At 37.6% G+C, this 19,907-nt stretch overlaps 2 protein-coding genes across 2 annotated transcripts in view; both read left to right on the forward strand.

The window, feature by feature from the left end:
* The first annotated feature begins 133 nt into the window (after positions 1-133).
* elovl7a (ELOVL fatty acid elongase 7a) lies at positions 134-8,211 on the forward strand. Its single transcript, XM_079897354.1, has 8 exons — positions 134-315; positions 2,366-2,457; positions 3,081-3,271; positions 3,961-4,041; positions 4,314-4,370; positions 6,338-6,443; positions 7,073-7,209; positions 7,420-8,211. The coding sequence occupies exons 2-8, from the start codon at positions 2,385-2,387 to the stop codon at positions 7,648-7,650; spliced, it is 876 nt and encodes a 291-aa protein (XP_079753480.1). The 5' UTR covers positions 134-315; positions 2,366-2,384; the 3' UTR covers positions 7,651-8,211.
* A 2,241-nt stretch (positions 8,212-10,452) lies between these two features.
* Positions 10,453-19,907, forward strand: part of pde4d (phosphodiesterase 4D, cAMP-specific) — a 150,923-nt gene continuing 141,468 nt past the window's right edge. The window contains exon 1 of the mRNA XM_079897287.1: positions 10,453-10,468. The gene's annotated coding sequence lies outside the window, so the exon portion shown is untranslated. The remainder of the gene's footprint in view (positions 10,469-19,907) is intronic.

The following is a 19,907-nucleotide window of genomic DNA, read 5'->3' on the forward strand; positions in this document are numbered from 1 at the left end:
CATAATTATTTGACTCCATACTTTTTTCCTTATAAATTCACGCACCCTATAGCGTGGGGGTATTACAAGTCCTGATGCGACATTTGACCAATCAGAGCCCTCAGTCTCGGAATCAGGTGAACGTCTCCGCCCACCGCTCGGTTATTGCAATGAAGAGGGAGCTCGCGCGTGTTTAAGGTTAATTGATGGAGGTCGTGTGTTCAAACCTTAAGATTTTTACTTTTTAAACTACTTTACCTGGCACGGAGGACCAGGAGGACCTCGAGGTGTGCGTGGAAATACACACATATCTGATTTTCCGTCTGTTTTGTCACGGTAAGACGCGCGCACCTGCACTTGCCTTTTTTGTGTGAAGTCCATATGTGACATGCTGTGAATTTATTTGTAATAATGAGGATATTCTGCCTTCCCTGTTAAAACCGTGGGAGTGAGTTACAGTATTTTCTCTCAGTATTTTGAGTCACTTAATTATAGTTATTTATTTTCAGGTTGATATCACACTTTTTATGATTTGGGTATGGTTACTTCTTTAGGTCAGGTGGCGTCTACCAAATACTGATGAGTGTGTGTGTATAATATAATATATTATGTTTGTATGTTTTTTTTTTTGTTTGTTGTTGTTGTTGTCGTCTGAAATGTCATTATCCATTATCCATATCCCACACTTAAACATAAAACTTAATATGTTATGTTAGGGTTAGCTATTGGGCTTTCCAGTTCAGCTGTCAAGAGCCCATGCGGTTCCTGAATGCACCTGTGTGGAGGGAAGGTAGTGTCCTCCTCTCACACCTGTAACCAGTCTGTCTTATGGCAACAGGCGTGTCGAGGCTTGTATTAAAGATTACAGTATCTAGGCGGGCAACTCTCTCCAGATTATTGGACCAGTATACCCTGAAACACATGTTTGATTAGTTTCTCGACTTCAAACATTGAAGAGAGGCAAAAACGCTTGAGTTGATTGATGCTTCACCAGAATGATGCCTGAATTCATGTACAGCCTTCGAGTTAATGATTTAAAAAAAAAAAAAAACATAATTATTGTAATTTGATGTATGAAATCCAGTTATAAATGTGATAATGTGGTCTTTATTTATTGATTAAATTGCCTGCTGATATTCACCCTCACCAACAACGATGGCATTTTAGACACTACTTTTTTTTATTATTTTTTTATATGCAGCTGAAAAATATATTGTTATTCTTGTAGTAATTTCAATTTTTCAAATTATAATATTTTTAAATATCAGTATAATAAATTTATTTATTTTCAGACATAAAATAATACAAATTTGTTTGGTTTTTAAGTTGCTATAGCTTTGAATTATCTTGTAACTCCATAAGCAATATTAATAATGTGGATCTTTTAATTATCCAAGTCATTTTTGCAATTTCAGCACTTTTCATTTATTCTTCATCCTATTTGTCCTTTTTATGGAATGGTTCACTCAAATTAAAATTCTGTCATTTACTCACCCTCAAGTTGTTCCAAACCTGTATGAATTTCCTTCTTCTGCTGAACACAAAAGAAGATATCTTGAAGAATATGGGTATCCAAACTGTATGGGGAAAACATGGAAGTCAGTGTGTTCCATCAACTGTCTGGTTACCAGCATTCTTCAAAATATCTTCTTTGTTCAGCAGAGGAAAGAAATGTATACAGGTTTGGAAACAATTTGAGGGTGAGTAAACTGACAGAATTGTCATTTTTGGGTGAACAATCCCTTTAATGAGTGAAATTATAGGCTACGCCCCGAATACAGAGCCACAGATGTGTACATTTATTACAGAATAATACGATTTGAAATGCACTTTTCTGGTAATGGTATCAAGAACAACTGAGTTTCTCCATTGTATGCATCTCTGAGTTGAACCGTTATGTGGTAGGCTATATACTGTACATTGTTCTCGGGCTCTGCATTTCTTCGTTTATCCACCCCCATGATTTTATGGGCTGTCCTGGCGTCTGTGTCCTTAATGTACAATGACTGCTGACCATTGTGTCCCAACACTCACCCTCTTGTTCAGCTCAGAGTTTGCTGGAGTGGATGGAGGATGGTCCAACTGCTGATTTAAACTTTTTGTGTTTTCTAAGCACAATACAACCTTTCATGCGGCCACCATAAATAAGCCATTCTTGCATCATTTTTGCAACATTGAGGTTCCATATCACATCACATCATGTCATACTGTCTAGAAGGGAACAGTACTGTGAAAGTGTATTTGAATTGATCAATTTTAAATTCAGTCTGAATGACATGTGGCGTTCAAGGCTAAATGAAAGATGTAAAGGATAAAAATGGTAGATTTTACGGTAGTTGGTCTTTGAGGGTTCTCTCCTGTTTACGCTTTGTAATTGTCTCCTTAGGCTCTGATCATTGGCGGTGATGGCATTCTCTGAGTTCACATCCACAGCTGAACACTTGTATGACAGGTGGATCAAGTTGATCGAAAATGCAGGTAAGAAGGTTTCTGACATTAGAGAAAAAAAACACCAATGTATGACCTGCAACAGTCAGATTCTGAAAGTAAAAATCCCATTGAAAAATAATTTTGTCCATAAGGGAATTGATTTTGGGCGATAACTTAAATCATTAAAGACAGACCTACTGTGAGCTATGAGCTTGTTTATTGATGGTATATGCTTTTTGTTGAATCTTATTTTTTGACAAACACGTTTAACAGTGGAGTTCCTCATGCCAAAAGAACTCTAGTGCCCAACCACTCCCATGAAGCACTGCAAACTGACAGTCAGGCTCCCTGCGCTCTTAAACTTAAATTAAATAAACAAATAATTATATCTTATTTTATAATAAGTATATATTATATCTTACATTTTGATATATATATATATATATATATATATACACATTTTTTTTTTTTTTTAGAAGTTGACTGATTCTGTTTCTGAGATTGAAACCTCAGTTTCTCATACATCAGTGTAATTTATTGATCTCAGAGAATTATGATGCACAACAACAACAGCAATATCGGACATAGATTAATGCACAACCGTTACAATAGATGTTGCTGTGCATGGAGACATTACATGGAGTTCAGATATTTTTGTGATGTGATTTCAGACCCGAGGACAAAAGACTGGCTGTTCATGCCCTCTCCTATCCTGCAAACAGCTATTATTTTATTTTACATCTTCTTTGTGACGTTACTGGGGCCCAGGATAATGGAGAACAGGAAACCGTTTAATCTGAAGCCGGTCCTCGTCATCTATAATTTCAGTGTTGTGGCTCTTTCTCTTTACATGTGTTATGAGGTAAATATCATTATTTTTGCTGGCAGGCAAACCTGTTGTGTGTTTTGCTTGAGAGTTTACAAAGATACTTTTTTTGATGAACATTATATTGTTAGAGTCCATTGAGTTATGCTGCCATTTCAATTAGTTTCATGCTGTTCACACAAATAGCTAATGTGTAAATGGGTGGAATGAGTTTACCTATAGCGTTCAGTACCTAGAACCTACCTAGTTCAGTTTACTCAAAAATTACAATTTACTCTTCCTCATGTTGTTCCACAATTATATGATTGTCTGTCTGTGGCTCACAAAAGATGTTTTGCAATATGTCTAAATCAGCTCCTTTCCATACAATAAAAGTGGATGTGATTCATACTGCCAGGCACTTATTAACTTGTTTGCTGTATTCTACATCTTCTGAAGCCATGTAGTAGTGCTGTGTTGAACAAACTGAAAATATCAGTTTAGTGAAATTCTTTAGAGCTTTTTTGCCCTTTTGGAAATTTAGTTTGAATCAGTCCATTTTTGTTGTATAGAAAAAATCAGTTTAGACATTCGGCTAAACATGAGTTTTTCTTGCCTTGTCAGGTATTTATAATGGGCTCTTTTTTTCTTTAGTCTATCTCCATATAAATGGTATGGCCAAAGGTACATTTATTAAGTTCTTGAATTTCAATCAAGCCTCTTACAAGTGTATTCTTTCTTTGCAGTTTGTGATGTCAGGCTGGGGAACAGGATATTCATTCGGCTGTGATCTGTTAGACCCCTCTCGATCGCCACAAGCCATGAGGGTGAGAGCAGAAGAAATGTTGCTTTACCTGCCGTGTGAAAACCTCTGCCCTGGTTTTTTTTTCTTTTTTTCTCATGTAACCTGGCACCAGGCTTAGGTATTTGGCTTAGATGTGGTTGGCTTCACTTGACTTAAATGTTCCACAGAACCATTCAGACCTCCTGCAATACACTTATTTCTGAGTGATATTATTAAATCCTTGTCTGATGAATTTGTTTTGTATTTTATAGTTTGTCGGGCATTTGTGCTTGATCTATATTTCTCATTCTCCAGATGGCATGGACTTGTTGGCTCTATTACTTCTCCAAGTTCATTGAGATGTTGGACACAGTGAGTGATTTTTCCTACTTATTACCTTGATTTCATGACATCTGCATTACTACTGCTACTGAAGCAAACAGCATATATAACGGCAAATAGTTGTCACATCTTTGACATATAGTGTCCTCCACTAATACTGGCACCCTTGGTAAAAATGAGCAAAGGTGGCTGTGAAAAGTAAATCTGCATTGTTTATCCTTTTGATCTTTACTTAAAAAAACTCACATTATGCAAAATGTTTTTTTTCCAATGCGTGTTGGCCACACTTATTGGCACCCATAGAAATTCTTATGAGTAAAATATTTCTGAAGTATATTCTCATTCATATTTAGTTTTTTTTTTTTTTTTTAGCACACCAGGGTAACTAGGAGAATGAAATTGTCCAGCCATGACTTCCTTTTCCACAGGAGTTTAAATATGAGGAAACACAAAGGCCAAATTCCCTTAATCATTCATCACGATGAGTAAAACCAAAGAATATAGTTCTGATGTGCAGAAAAAAGTTGCGCTTCACAAAATAGAAAGTGGCTGTAAGAAAATAGCTAAAGCATTGAAAATCCCCATTTCCACCATCAGGGCAATAATTAAGAATCAACTAAATTAACTTCCAATCAATTAAAGATGTTAGAAATCTGCCTGGAAGAGGATGTGTCTATATCTTCCTAATGCACGGTGAGGAGGATAAGTTTGAGTGACCAAACACTCCAAGGATCACCGCTGGAAAATTGCAGAGATTTGTTGAGTCTTGAGTAATTTTTTTTATTTTTATCAAACAACACCTACATCACATGTTGTTTGGGAGGGTTTCAAGAAAAATCTTCCTTGCTCATCCAAAAACAAACTCCAGCATATTCACCAGATGGGTTTGTTGCAAACAGGGATAAAAAAATACCCCATGCCCACGGTTAAATATTCTGCTGGATCTTTAATGTTGTGGGCCTTTTTTTATTTTTGCTGGAGGTCCTGGACATCTTGTTCAGATACATGACATCATGGATTCTAGAAAATACCAACAGGTAAAAAATCAAAACCTGACGGCTTCTGCTAGAAATCCTATAATGGGCCATGGTTGGATCTTCTGTCAGGACAATGATCCAAAACAAACATCAAAATCAACACAAAAATGTGTCACTGAGTCAAAAATGAAGCTTCTGCCATGGCCGTCCCAGTTCCCTAACCTAACCCTATAGAAAATGAATGGGATGAACTGAAGAGGAAAAGCACCAACATGGAGCTGGGGATCTGGCAAGATTCTGTAAGGAATAGTGTTCTGTCAGGTGTTCAGAGCTGGCGAGCAAGGCTGCTATCTTGGGAAAAGGACATTGCAATAATTGGGTGCATATAATTGTGGCCAACATGAACTAGAGATTTTTTTTTTTTTATAATGTGAGTTTCCCTCCACTTTTAATTGTTTCACTTCAATGAAAGGTTAGAATTTTGAATGAAAGATCAAAAGGAAAAACAATGCATATATATATATATATATATAATATTTTACAGCCACCTTTGCTCATATTTACCAAGGGTGCCAATATTAGTGGAGGGCACTCTACACTGTCAGTCAGCAATATTATTAGATGGTATAAAATGGAAATATTGTGAGTCAGAGAGACAAAACTAAATCTATTGGGTGGAAAATTGGAAGCTTGCTTTTCTTATATAGAAGCAATATAACTTAAGCTCTGGTTAAATCATCTATGGCATGCTGTCAGTTACCACAGAAAATAATTGACTCATTTGTCAGTAAGTAAAAGTGCTTTTAATAGACATGGGGCAGTTGCATTGGATTTTTATTGAAACTATACATGCAAAATACCTCTGACTACAATCAAATGTTGTTTGAGTGTTTGGATTAGAAACATTTTAACATTGGATCACTCCATTTAAACATGAACAGTGTTTAGTGCTGTCCTTTGTGTTCAGATCACAGAAAACAAATGCCAATACCGGGTCTTTTATCTGTCTTTTCTGGCCAGATCTTCTTTGTACTAAGAAAAAAGCAAAATCAGGTGTCCTTTCTACACGTCTTTCATCATTCCATCATGCCTTTCACTTGGTGGTTTGGAGTCAGGTTTTCTCCAGGTATGTCTTTATCTTTTCCCCTGATTGCAAGACTACACTTAACTCTTTCCCCGCCATTGACGGAAAGTTCTGTCATTTGTGAGAGAACGTTTCCCCGCATTGACAGATTTTTTTTTAGCTTTCCGTGTTCTCACTATTATACGCTATGACACATCTACTGAAAGAGTACAGAATCTCCTGATCAGAAACAAGCGAGATCATATGCATATGTAAAATAACGCGATCATCAACATTAAACAGCATATAAATTCAAGCCTAATGTTACTGAATGAAATGTCGAGCTAAGATGAGCTATAGGACTGTGCATGCATTAGAGGAGTTGATGGACTCAGTCTACTCCGTCTATGTTTTGGTCATCGTTCTGAATATGATCCAGATTTTCTCAGCTTTTTGCTAATTTTTTTTATTAAACTTACCCACATTCAAGTTTTGATTAAAAAAGAATGCATGAAGCTATAATAAACTTTTTTTTTTTTTTTTTTTTTTAAAGCAGAGACTCTGTTCTTTCTTTTGACATATTACATGTTCAGGAATTCAAAATATTCTGGGGGTCTTGACATTTTTGTGAAAATGATTTTTAAATGCTGGTGGGGAAAGAGTTAAAAGACGATTTTCTTTTTTTGTTGCAGGTGGTTTGGGGACATTTCACGCCCCCCTAAACTGCGTTGTTCATGTCATCATGTATACATACTATGGACTGTCAGCCCTCGGCCCTACCTTTCAAAAATTTTTATGGTGGAAGAAGCATCTAACTTCAATACAGCTGGTATGTATTACAACATTTTTCATTTATTTTTGGTGTGTGTGTGTGTGTGTGTGTGTGGCTATAGAAATTAATTTAAAATCGCATATGGATGTGGTTTAGATCTGGATTTAAAAATCTTGTTTTGTGGTGTTTTGGTGTTCATACTAACAGCTTAACTGATTTGAATCGGATTTGACATGCATTGTTTTTTTGTTTGTGCTCTTTTCTCAGATCCAGTTTGTCATCGTAACCGTTCATATTAGCCAGTACTACTTCATGAAAGAATGTCCTTACCCGTACCCCATTTTCATCTACCTCATTACTCTGTATGGCGTCGTCTTCCTCCTCCTCTTCCTCAACTTCTGGTACCATGCATACACAAAAGGCAAAAGGCTTCCTAAAGTCCTGCAAAATGCAACCATGCTACAGAACAACAATGACATACACCACAAGAAAGAATAACTGGTGCAGTGTGACAAACCAATCAGCAGTGACAATCTACCTAAAACAGCATTTTGGCTACATTTTTATATGTACACCATAAAGTTTATCTTGATGCCCTAGGATTTTTTTTACTTTACAGACTGTGTGTTTCAGTCTTGGCTGGATCTTGCCTTCTAACCTCAGCTGGGCATTTGAGTTGAACTCTGGGTCATTGCCTTAAGGGCTGCTTATGTTTCTACTCATTTTCTGCATACTGATGTGCTTCCCCCTCCCTGTTTAATGAGATGTGAATGAGTCAGAAGCCTCCCAGCTCCTCACTCATGTCAGTCACCTCACTTTTATTGCCATTTTTTTTTATTGCTATATTTAGATTTTTATGTCCCCGGTTTTGGCTATATCAGTAAATAAGATGGAGAAGTGTTGGAATTTTTTCTTCTTCTCTCCCTTCGTAAATCAGAACTGTGGAGAAAATTCTACCACGAACACTAGGTGCTATATCCGTAATGCATATTTATGTGCTTTTCACCCTCTACATGTGACATTGCGTGAATGGTAGCAAGTACGGCAACTGTCCTTGAAGGAACCGATGCATTGATCTCATCTTGCACTATTGGTGAAGAAGGACTGGAATTTGGTTATCTTTTTATTTTATACATCGTATCGTAATGAATGTCTTGGGCTTTATTGTCCAGGACAGGAGCCTGCAATTTTTGTATAAATTTAGAATGTTAATTGACTCGTTTTAAATATTTATGAAAAAAATAAATAAATGCTGTATTCACTTATGTTGGTGTTTTTTTTTAATTTTATAACTGCACCTTCTAATGGGCTGACTATACTTTGGGGAATTTGTCCCAAAACGTGAACTAAATTTCACAAAACCTGGGGGCATCCAGAGAAAAATTAAATAATTGTATATATTAGCTTTGAGTTTGTGGTTAATCTGTTGTGTGTCCATTTAGGGTTGTGTTGGTTTTAAATGTGGATTCATCCTATAAGATTTTAAATACCCAATTCTCAGTTTTACCAGAAGATCACAGCTCCCCCATGTGGAGTAAAATGTTGTAGTAACAATCAACGGGTAAAAGCGTTTGGGAATTTTGCAGTCTCTGAACATTTGTTTTTAACCCCTTAATTATTTTGTATATTTTCTTTTACTTTGTTTGACACTGTAATGCAGTTTTTTCATGATTTGAAATTGGAGACCTTAATTTTTTTGCCATTGTTTTTATTTTGCAAAAAAACTCACAATGGCTTAATTCCTTGCAAATGAAGTCCGCTAATTTGTAATGATGCCTAAATTATGCTTTTTACATATTTTCAAATATTTGAAATCATATATTGTCATATTTGTATTTGCAGGCATGTATTAATAATGATGTACTGTACTGTTGGAAACCAATATCAAATGGTGTTTATATTTGAAGTTACCATGTAAATGCATCTTAATTCTGTCTGTCTTGAGATGCTGTGAAATCTAAAATACAATGTTTTTCCATGCTTGTGCATTCAACTAAAACTGCTTCCTTATGCAATGGAAAACTTAAGCATGGTAAGTGAAATTTGTTTGAGAGGCTTTTGTAGTAGAACAAACATGAATGAGTGGTTGCCTTGTGCTCGCATAAAACAGGAAAACTGAATTCTCCTTAAAGCATTTTTCACTGGTGCTTCATGGGTAATTTTTGTCTAGCAGTTAGAAGTAGGTCACGGTTCTCAGAATGTGTGAACTACAGCAGGTCAGAATAAATCTGGATTGCTGTGAAGAATGCTCACGTTTGTTTGGTACTGCCTTTCCCCACACTTCGCACTTTGTCATTTTGAGGTGGGATCTGCTAATTAGATACATTTGCCAAGTGAAACCCCTCTCAATGTCAGCAAAGAATTAAATAAAATTAAATAAAAACTACTGACAAATGCTGCAGGGAACATTTACTGCTCTAATGAACATGTTAAATGCTGCACAGCCCCCTTCATCAAGCGGTGTTATTTAGAGAAATCAAATCAGCTACATTTAGGTATTTTGTTCCTTTTTAATACTGTTGTAGAGATGCTGCAATGTTTAATATTGTATTTTTTTAATGTTTGGACATCATTGTGTGGAATTGAGTGATTTGGACGAGCATTTAGTTAGACAAAGAGAAACCAGTTTTTTTTTTAGCGGCCAAGAATGTTGTTGACCGAAGGATTGTCGAACAGATGTGGTAAATTGTTTACTGATGGTGATCCAACACCCTCCATATTGCGACTGCACAGCTGCATGGTCATTACTGATTCAACAGATGCAGTTTGAAGGCAAAAAAATGTACAAGTAGGAAATGTGCACATTCTGATAGGTGTTAATGTCACCTTAATCTGGTTGTAAATCCTCTGTGGTAGGCCAGTGGTTTAGAGGTATACTATGTGGAGGGATTTACGGAATTTACAAATAAATGTGTCCTTGCTGTTGGGTGATGTTTCATGCCTTCTGAGGCCATTTCAATTCCACCTTTTTTCACGATTGCCCCCAGAACTGGTGAAACCTGTTTCAAAGTTTCTTTTTCTTTTGAACACAAAAGATATTTTAAAGGTGACACATGCCCCTTTTCATATGCCCCTTTTCTATAAATGGTGTCCCCAGAATGTGTCTCTGAAATTTCTGCTCAAAATACCACCCAGATCATTTATTATAGCTTGTCAAATTTGCCCCTTTGTTGTGTGTGTCCCTTTAAATGCAAATGAGCTGCTGCTCCCCGCCTCCATTCAGACGACGGCGATCCTTTACACGAGCTCAAAACACGCGAATAAATACTCAGGAAGAGGTTGCAACTTTTCGACTGCGCCTGGACGTTTCTAAATGGTTAGTGGTGGATACATTTATGTAGTTACATAGTAGCCTACATTAGTTGTGGAGTTACATTGATTCATCTCATCGACTTGTATGTACCTTCATGTTGAAGTTTTACACAACTTGACACAGTACCCTGAAGTCTTTATAAGACAGCTGTGACATTTTTTTGTCACAAGTCATGATTGACAGCTTCTCTAAACAAAGTAGTCACTGAGGCTCCAATGGACTTTTTGGGGGATTTTCGGGAGGAGATTGGAGCTTCAGCTTTAATTTCTACATGTCCATAACTGTTTTTTTCCCCCACACTGACATGAGTTGTTCTGCAGTAAACTGTACTAACGGTTTCTGCGAGAGTAAGGGCGGGACCTTGATATCGCGGCTCCACTTCAGCTTACTACTGCGCAGACTCGGGTCCCAAATTTGTGTAAGATGTCAGCGCCATATTAGGACTTTGGCGGCTTCAATTTTCACCAATGGAAGAGAATGAAGGCGTGTCGTCCATCTTTTTTTTACAGTCTATGGTTAGAACTGGTTACAACTTACTGTGTTGGCACTTGCGAAAACCAAATGGCGGCGCTGTGGGTGGAAACCAGGGGGGCAATGTTTCATAAATTTAAGCTTCCCCGGGCGCCGCCATTGATTAGCAGACCCTCACCTGCTGTTAGCATTCCATTGACTCCCGTTCATTTTGGCGTCACTTTGACAGCGAATAACTTTACATCTGAGGCATTTAAAGACTCCATTTGTCCATTATTTATTTCTAAAGAAACACGACAATGTATAAAAGGCTCCATTACCTTGTATCTTACGCTATGGCCCCGTAGAAGCAGTTTTTGTAAAAATAGGCTAACGATTGCGTCATAACCACGCGACTCTCTGTCGCCAGAGGCGGACAGAGTACACAGCTTCATTACTTGAGTAAAAGTACAGATACCCCTTGCTAAATTTTACTCAAGTACAAGTAAAAGTACTACAGTCAGATGTCTACTTAAGTAAAAGTACTGAAGTACTTGTTTTTAAAAGTACTTGAGTATCAAGAGTACAAGAGTACATTTTCTAAATATTGCATTACTACTGCCACAGTACTTACATTGGTAAACACAGCAAACACTTGAAGCGAAAACTATCATTAACTTGTTCAGAAAATTGAAATAGTCTGGCGAGGTGGGGCCACGGGTTGGCACATTCCCGGGATGCGATATTGTTTTTCCCAGGATGGTAGGGGAAGACTCATGAATATTCATTAGGGAAGTCATCCCTGATTGGTCTGATGACCTACCCCTAACCCCACCCCTAAACCTACCCGTCACTGGGGTTAAGACCAATCAGGGATGACTTCCCTAATGAATATTCATGAGTCTTGCCCTACCATCCTGGGAAAAAAAATATCGCTCCCGGGATGGACCTGCTGCGTCTTCATCCATTGTTTCGTCCATGGTTACGTCTCTTATCTAAATCTGACCATGGAGTTGACTTTGGCGGAAAGCTGAAGGTAATTGCTGATAGGCTGTCCCAATCAGTGGCGCCTGCACAATCCAATCACATTTGAGAGGGAAACAACAAATTGAGGGTTTTCGAGATGTTTCTTTTTTCCTTTTTTTTTTTTTTTTTTTTTTTTAGAAGAAGTAACGGGTACTCACAGTTATGGATAGAAATGTAGTGGAGTAAAGAGTACAATATTTGCCTCTCAAATGTACTTGAGTAAAGTCATGAGTACTCCCCAAAAATGATACTCGAGTAAAGTACAGATCCCTCAAAATTGTACTTAAGTACTGTACTCAAGTAAATGTACTCCGTTACTGTCCGGCTCTGTCTGTCGCACAGTAGAGAAATTACCGTATGGACAGGAGGAGAAGCTCGCAGGCAATCGGGGGGGACGTGGAGGCAAAATGACAAAATAATTAATCAGAATACTTAGCAAAAGTTGCTCCTGCTCCTAGCTCATGGACACCTCCTACTCACGCTCTCCGTCTCTGCAAGTTTCGGAAGGGAATGATTCAGATTTCTCTTGGCACAGCTAGAAGACAGACAGGTTGCTCACGTAACATCTACGTCGTCAAGCTCAGTTTGAGTCTGCGCAGTACGCTCAGCCATCAGGAAGTGAGTGCTTCTAATTGACTTCACTTTTCTCCGTTGAATCCAATGGGGTCGCTGTGTCCATTTCTTTTACTGTCTGTGGAAACGTGCAGATTAAGTGGCAGTAAGATTATAATAAGATCCCCTTCCTATGTCAGCCAGGGAGAAAAATTTAACCACACCTTTACTCCATTGCAACATAAAATACAATCAATATAAATAAAATCTTCACAACGAACATAACGAGTCAGAAAAGTGAAAAGGTGCAGCAGCTGTCTGCCAGGCTTTTTTTCCCTTTTTTTTTCTGGTAGATTGTTCTGGCACTTGATTTTCAGGTCTAAATGAGGTTTTCATTCCTGTTAAAACTTGTATTTCAGCATATATGCAAAGTACAAAATGTATTGTTAGTAATGTTATTAACATTGTAAGAATTGATAAATTAGGAAATTCCGGACAGTCAGTTTCTGGGTTGACCAGACCCTGAGAGGACAAAAGGACCTCTCCGGAGATTACCATTTGAACTGGCCCTCGTGCACTATCGAGACGAAAGTCTCACCTCCGAGTCATCCTAATCTACATCTCTTTACCTCTCCCATCACCCCCTCTCTCCCATGCCAGATGATCACTTGATTTCTCCAAAGAAAATGTATAGTTTAATGTGAATGATTATCACAGAGTATTTTCATGTTTGGTATTGTTTAAAATGTCACAGTGCGACTGGTACAAATGTCTCTTTCCAAATAAGTAAAACAAAAGGTAATAAGGTTTTTAAGAGTTTATGGATAACTGACTTACAAAGGAAGGTGGTCTCTCAAGCAAATGGTCACCCACCCCCATGAAGGTGCGATCACTGCATGCAAATTTCTTTTGTTAGTACATGTTTCCTGGTGAAAGGTTTGTGTATATAAGGAGATGCAGCAGAGAGTTCGGGGCCTTTTCTGTAAATAGATCGGCCCGTGAGGCTGAGAGAAAGAAATCTCTCAGCCTCACGTACTTCTTAAAGTTGGGTTTGCATCTTCTCTCTATTCCAGAGTATTTGATGTTTTGTATCGATTATCTTTGAATTGATTATGAAATTGGCATGATACATTTACCTGACATATTAAATTGTTACATGTGATTATTCCAACTGTTCTTGACATTGTTCATTTAATGGTTAAAAGGAATAGTCATTCGCTCACTATTAGTGAGGCACAGATATTATTAAGACCTTTCATTTATGGAGTCAGATGAAATTACGAGAGAATACATAACTAAAAGTATTGTAAATTTAAACAACCAATACTTCGCATGAGGAAAGGACAGAGCACGTGAGACCTTCCCTGTGTTATTGGAAAACCTCCATTGGACCAATTTCACAGGCCTTACAAAGTGGTGACCTCGACGTGATCTCTAAACAGATAAAAACAGTTTCACGAGAAAACGTCCTTTCCAGCAAGTATTTGGGATTCTAAAATCAGCATGAGGTTTTGAAACATCTTCTCTTTCTTCCGCCGGTATGGTAAGTAAACCTTTTCTGCCCTTTATAGAAGTGTTGAAGAAATGTTTGCATTGTTTACTGGTCGGAATTAAAGCCCTGCTTTGTTTAGAAATGTGATGCGGCAGCCAGATGAAGATTGAAAAACCTTGTGTATTAGATTTTAAAGATCGCCTTGTTTTGCCTAAGCAACAAGAAACGAAACCTAAAGTGAGAATAACATCTCCCAAATAATTAATAACTCGATGAAGAGCTGAAAAAGTAAAGCCTAAAAAGTTTTAAAATCAGAAGCATGTTTTCTGGCCATTGTTGTGTTGGCTTTGTTTAAACACTAGCAACACTTGATGACAATGAGCAAACAACAGAAGTTGTTAACGATCGGAAAACACGTGATTTTATAAATAAAAAGGCAGATCGATGCATTGTTTATGAGAAGAACATTTTGGGAAAAAAGGATGATATGATTTACAGGCTAAAACTCAAATATCAAGGCTATGCTAAATGCTATCGTCCATGCTGTTTTCAAAACGCTCAAGGCTAATGCTAAACTGCTAATGCTAAAGCCATGCTGGATTCCAAACGCTTAACCCTTGTTTTGGGTCATTAATATCCTATACTAAACCATAACTAATGTTGACTATATTGAATTTAAAAGCTTAAACTTTAACACCGATGGAATTAAATTAGGTAATTCAATTTAATTTGGCTTATTTAAGTTCCTCTGAAAAGTAAACCTCTAAAGTATTTGATATGCTATCTAGTCAAAAATTTGGGAAAATTGGAAAATTGTGCTCAGTTATCACTGTTAGGTGGTTGGGGATATGGCGAGACTGTAAAAACGATGGCAGAGTAATCTCTAAAATATATCCAACACAACTGACAGGAGCTGTTAAATGTGGCGAGTCTGTAAAAACGATGGCAGAATGAACTCTAAAACATTGTAACACGCTGGGGTAATACAAGTATAAAAAGGCGCCGTTATAACTAGCTATGATCGCGCGCATCCTGATTTTGACCGTCAAGCTGTTCAAATATTTGAGGATACTATTCAAGACAAAGAAATCTGAAAATCAGAAACGAATGCATCTCATTAATCTTGAAACAAAAATCGTTTTATATTTAAGGCTTCAGAGAACTAAATATTGTTATGTTTGAATGTATTCTGAATTACTCTGAGATTTGTTTCTTCCAAAATAGATCAACGGATTCGTATATTTCCACAAGTTTGCGTCAGAGGTTAGCGACGGCTAACAGCTGATATCAGGGAGTTTGCTGGCGACTTGGGTGGGTGGATGTGTTCCGATGTCTTCTTTTCTAATTTAATGTTACGATTGAATTAAGATCTTGAAGGGCACCCAAGGGGGCTATGAAAAGGTCTCTTTGATTGTTGTGCGTGTTTCGGCAAAATCCTAGAGAAGTAGCCAACTGCCTCTGCTCCTGATCTTCGGGACTGACCACTTGTGTCGTGCATCCTTGGGAAGGACTGCAAAGCGATATAGTTTTCCTGATCTATAAACGGAAAAATATAAAGTAAGAGTAAATAGAATAACCAAACGTTAAAATGGCCATTTAAAAGACTAAATGAGAAGAAAATGTATTTGAAACCTAGCAAAGAAAAAAAAAAAAAAAAAAAACAGCGAATGTACATCTTATCAGCCCTGAGCCAGAAAAGCCTTTTTCATATTCAAATGTATTGACATGAGAACAAGTAGAGATTTGACCATGCGTTAAGTTGTTCCAGAGACTCTTCAGAAACAGAAAACAATATAATTTGGCTTGTATTGTTATAGAATATAATTATATTATAACTTGAAATATAATGAACATTATATTGCACTCGCAGAGTAGGATAATAATTGGAGAAGTGTGACTTTCGTCATTAAAATTGAATTTCTGAAACAGAACTTCATTTGTGTGCTACCCAGTGCCAAAAAGGGGCGGTACACGGCTAGAATTGTGTGGCACAGGTAATAGCAAACCAAAATTGTGCAACAACTAAAATCTAATTAATCAGAGAAGTAAATTTACAAGGAGGGTGTGAAATGCTAAAAAGTACCACAGTTTTTTGCAGGTCAAAAAAAATATCTGCACTAACTAAAATGTGTGAACGACACCATAAACAGCTAATGCTAACCAGACAACCCAGAGATCTGCCTGTAATGAGAGAAAGCAATGAGCATTGCACATGCAGCGGACTGAAGGCTGAACTGAAAGAGCAGCTTCAGGTGTCACAACACACTGAAATAACAGCAACAATTCAGACGTGGTCAATGGAACTCGGTTTCATGTGACATCTGGAATTAAAATTGCAATTGACATGGTAATGGAACAAGTAAAGAATTCCACACGTCTGAATTTAATGCTTTTGAAATTGGAATTATCTGTCTGTGGTTCGCTCTCTTCTGTTTTCTGTCTCAGGTTTACTCCTGCAAATTCCTCGAAGGACGGATGCCAGGATGGGCAGGAGCCCACCTGGAGCAAACAGGACAGCGGAATTGTTAGAACATAACCTGAGACTCGGGAGATGGGTGAAAAGACACTTCAAGAGGCCATTCACATCTCACAATAGTACATCACTGCGTAAATATGGCCTCCCAGTTTAGAACTGGAACTAAATTTGCAACACAATTGTTATAGACTATATTCCACCCATCTCCTAGAAGTGAACACTGAACACACACCTCCATCACTCTACCCTCACAACTGAACACTACACATCATACGAAGATGTGTCATCTTCACACAAACAGACCCAGATAGCTTCACACATATAGGTTGGTCATGACAGTCTAAAAGAGACACACATAGCATACGCTATTCACAACACACACTGCCAACTCATGGGAAAACACTGAAATATACATATGAATGGCTACAGTCACAAGTCAGTGATGCGAATTATAAAGCAGAGACAGACCTGCTATCAAATGTCAAAATGTTCAAACTTTCTGATTGTTATTGGGGTGGTTGGAAGATCAGAGGGCCCCTGATTTCTCAAACATACCACTAATAACAGAAACATAAAAAACGGACAGATCTGAAGTGCGAGCACTTCAATCAATTACAAAATTTACAATTTAACCCTATCATCGACTGCGACATGGCCAGCACAAAACACACACACACACACACACACACACACACACACACTCACTTGCTCACTCTCTCTCACACACACCCACACTCACACTCACAAACACAAAAACACAAAACTGTTACAAGGAATGAACAATCTCCATTCTTATATGCTTAAACATGTTCCAAGTCACTTCTTAGATCTGCATAGGTGGCTTGCATTGGAAGATTCATGAACAAAGTGATTATTATATACATGCATTTCTTCCTAATTGTGATTGAATATTATTATTGCTGTTATTTATTTAGGTTACACTGACCTCTTGCTGCATTTCCTTTGAATAATTCAGACCAAGAATATTTAAATTCCACTACCATTTAACATCACAGTGGTAGTGAAGAATTGGACATTTAAAATGAGACCATTCTACATGACCCTGAGAAACATTTGAGACCAGATGTACCATTCGCACTTGCTGACATGAACATGATATTTTATATTGACCATGACATGATTTTGTTTTGTTGCATTATGTGTTCCCATGCATTTCCATACGACTTCAAGTTCATAAGTGCTCAATCGTTAAGTGGACATTTAAGATGCTTTTCAGGTGTCTCAGGCTCTTCACACAAAGCAGTGTGAACCAAGGAGAAGCCCTTCATCCACTGAGGTCTGCCCAGACAACTGTACCGCTGGAGGTGACAGGATTGGTCAAGAAGGGTCAGATCATCATCGTGGAGAAGGTGCCAGAGAAGCAGAAGTTTCTCCATGGAGGAATGACACGTCAACTGAACAAGTAACAAAGGTCCAGATTGACTCTACGAACTTTGCTCACATCACAAGATCACAGGATGAAAACCTGAATGCTTTCATCCACCTGCTGGACTCAAGCAACATACACCTGGTGAGACCAGGTGTTCTGCAGGTGAACACAGTCCTCTGCAAGCTTCTACAGATGCTAACATTGAAAAGACTATTTTTCTCAAGGATTACAACAGACGTTGATCAGTGACTCCATAGGAGCTCATTTGAATTTGACCCACGGAGTCAAGGAGGGAAACTGTAAGAATTGATAAATTAGGAAATTCCGGACAGTCAGTTTCTGGGTTGACCAGACCCTGAGAGGACAAAAGGACCTCTCCGGAGATTACCATTTGAACTGGCCCTCGTGCACTATCGAGACGAAAGTCTCACCTCCGAGTCATCCTAATCTACATCTCTTTACCTCTCCCATCACCCCCTCTCTCCCATGCCAGATGATCACTTGATTTCTCCAAAGAAAATGTATAGTTTAATGTGAATGATTATCACAGAGTATTTTCATGTTTGGTATTGTTTAAAATGTCACAGTGCGACTGGTACAAATGTCTCTTTCCAAATAAGTAAAACAAAAGGTAATAAGGTTTTTAAGAGTTTATGGATAACTGACTTACAAAGGAAGGTGGTCTCTCAAGCAAATGGTCACCCACCCCCATGAAGGTGCGATCACTGCATGCAAATTTCTTTTGTTAGTACATGTTTCCTGGTGAAAGGTTTGTGTATATAAGGAGATGCAGCAGAGAGTTCGGGGCCTTTTCTGTAAATAGATCGGCCCGTGAGGCTGAGAGAAAGAAATCTCTCAGCCTCACGTACTTCTTAAAGTTGGGTTTGCATCTTCTCTCTATTCCAGAGTATTTGATGTTTTGTATCGATTATCTTTGAATTGATTATGAAATTGGCATGATACATTTACCTGACATATTAAATTGTTACATGTGATTATTCCAACTGTTCTTGACATTGTTCATTTAATGGTTAAAAGGAATAGTCATTCGCTCACTATTAGTGAGGCACAGATATTATTAAGACCTTTCATTTATGGAGTCAGATGAAATTACGAGAGAATACATAACTAAAAGTATTGTAAATTTAAACAACCAATACTTCGCATGAGGAAAGGACAGAGCACGTGAGACCTTCCCTGTGTTATTGGAAAACCTCCATTGGACCAATTTCACAGGCCTTACAACATGATGGTTGTGAAAATAAAAATAATTTCATCCTCTTGACATTTTCAAACCTGTTTGACTTTGTCTGTAGAACCCAAAAGCAGAGTTTAGGCATAATAGAACTCTAGTCAGTCACCATTCACTTTCATTGCATGAAACACAAGCAGAAACAAATTGTGTAAATCATTCATGAATCCATTCTTACGCACACTCGTCTCGTTCAATTCAATGCAACAGTTTGTCAAAATGTAGAAGTATTCTGTTGAGCTACAAACATGTCCAAGAACAGATGAAAAAGTAAAAACTTGTGGACTCATGATTTAACTCGTGTTATGAATTAAGTCTTCTGAAGCCATATAATAGCTTTTATACCACTAAAATTTAAGTTATAAGTCATTAATAATCTTACCCTCTAATAGAGATGTCTTATATTCAAATTTGGTCACAATGCAAATAATTAAGGCATAAGAACATCATTAACGCCAAACCTGTAATGTGTCTTAGTAATGTGAATGATATTTAGCACTGCAGCATGGGAGAAGATTTTCAGAGAATAATGGATTAGTCTACATTTTTGTCTGGACATCACACAAGGCTATTTAATGGCTTCTAAAAACTAGGAACATAGCGTATAGATAAATAATAATCACTCATAATAATCTCTTGCAATGACGACATCTCTTCTCTGATGAGCTGTTTACTGGCGTAAGGGAGGGACAACCTGTCACTCACATGACATCACAGCAATAGCAAACCACAATGAACTAAATAACTTTTTTAAACAAAAATGAAACATCACTGAACTTAATTAAGCTGAACTGTTATGCTATT

This window comes from Squalius cephalus, assembly GCF_949319135.1.
Source record: "Squalius cephalus genome assembly, chromosome: 16".
In the NCBI taxonomy this organism is placed as follows: Eukaryota; Metazoa; Chordata; class Actinopteri; order Cypriniformes; family Leuciscidae; genus Squalius; species Squalius cephalus.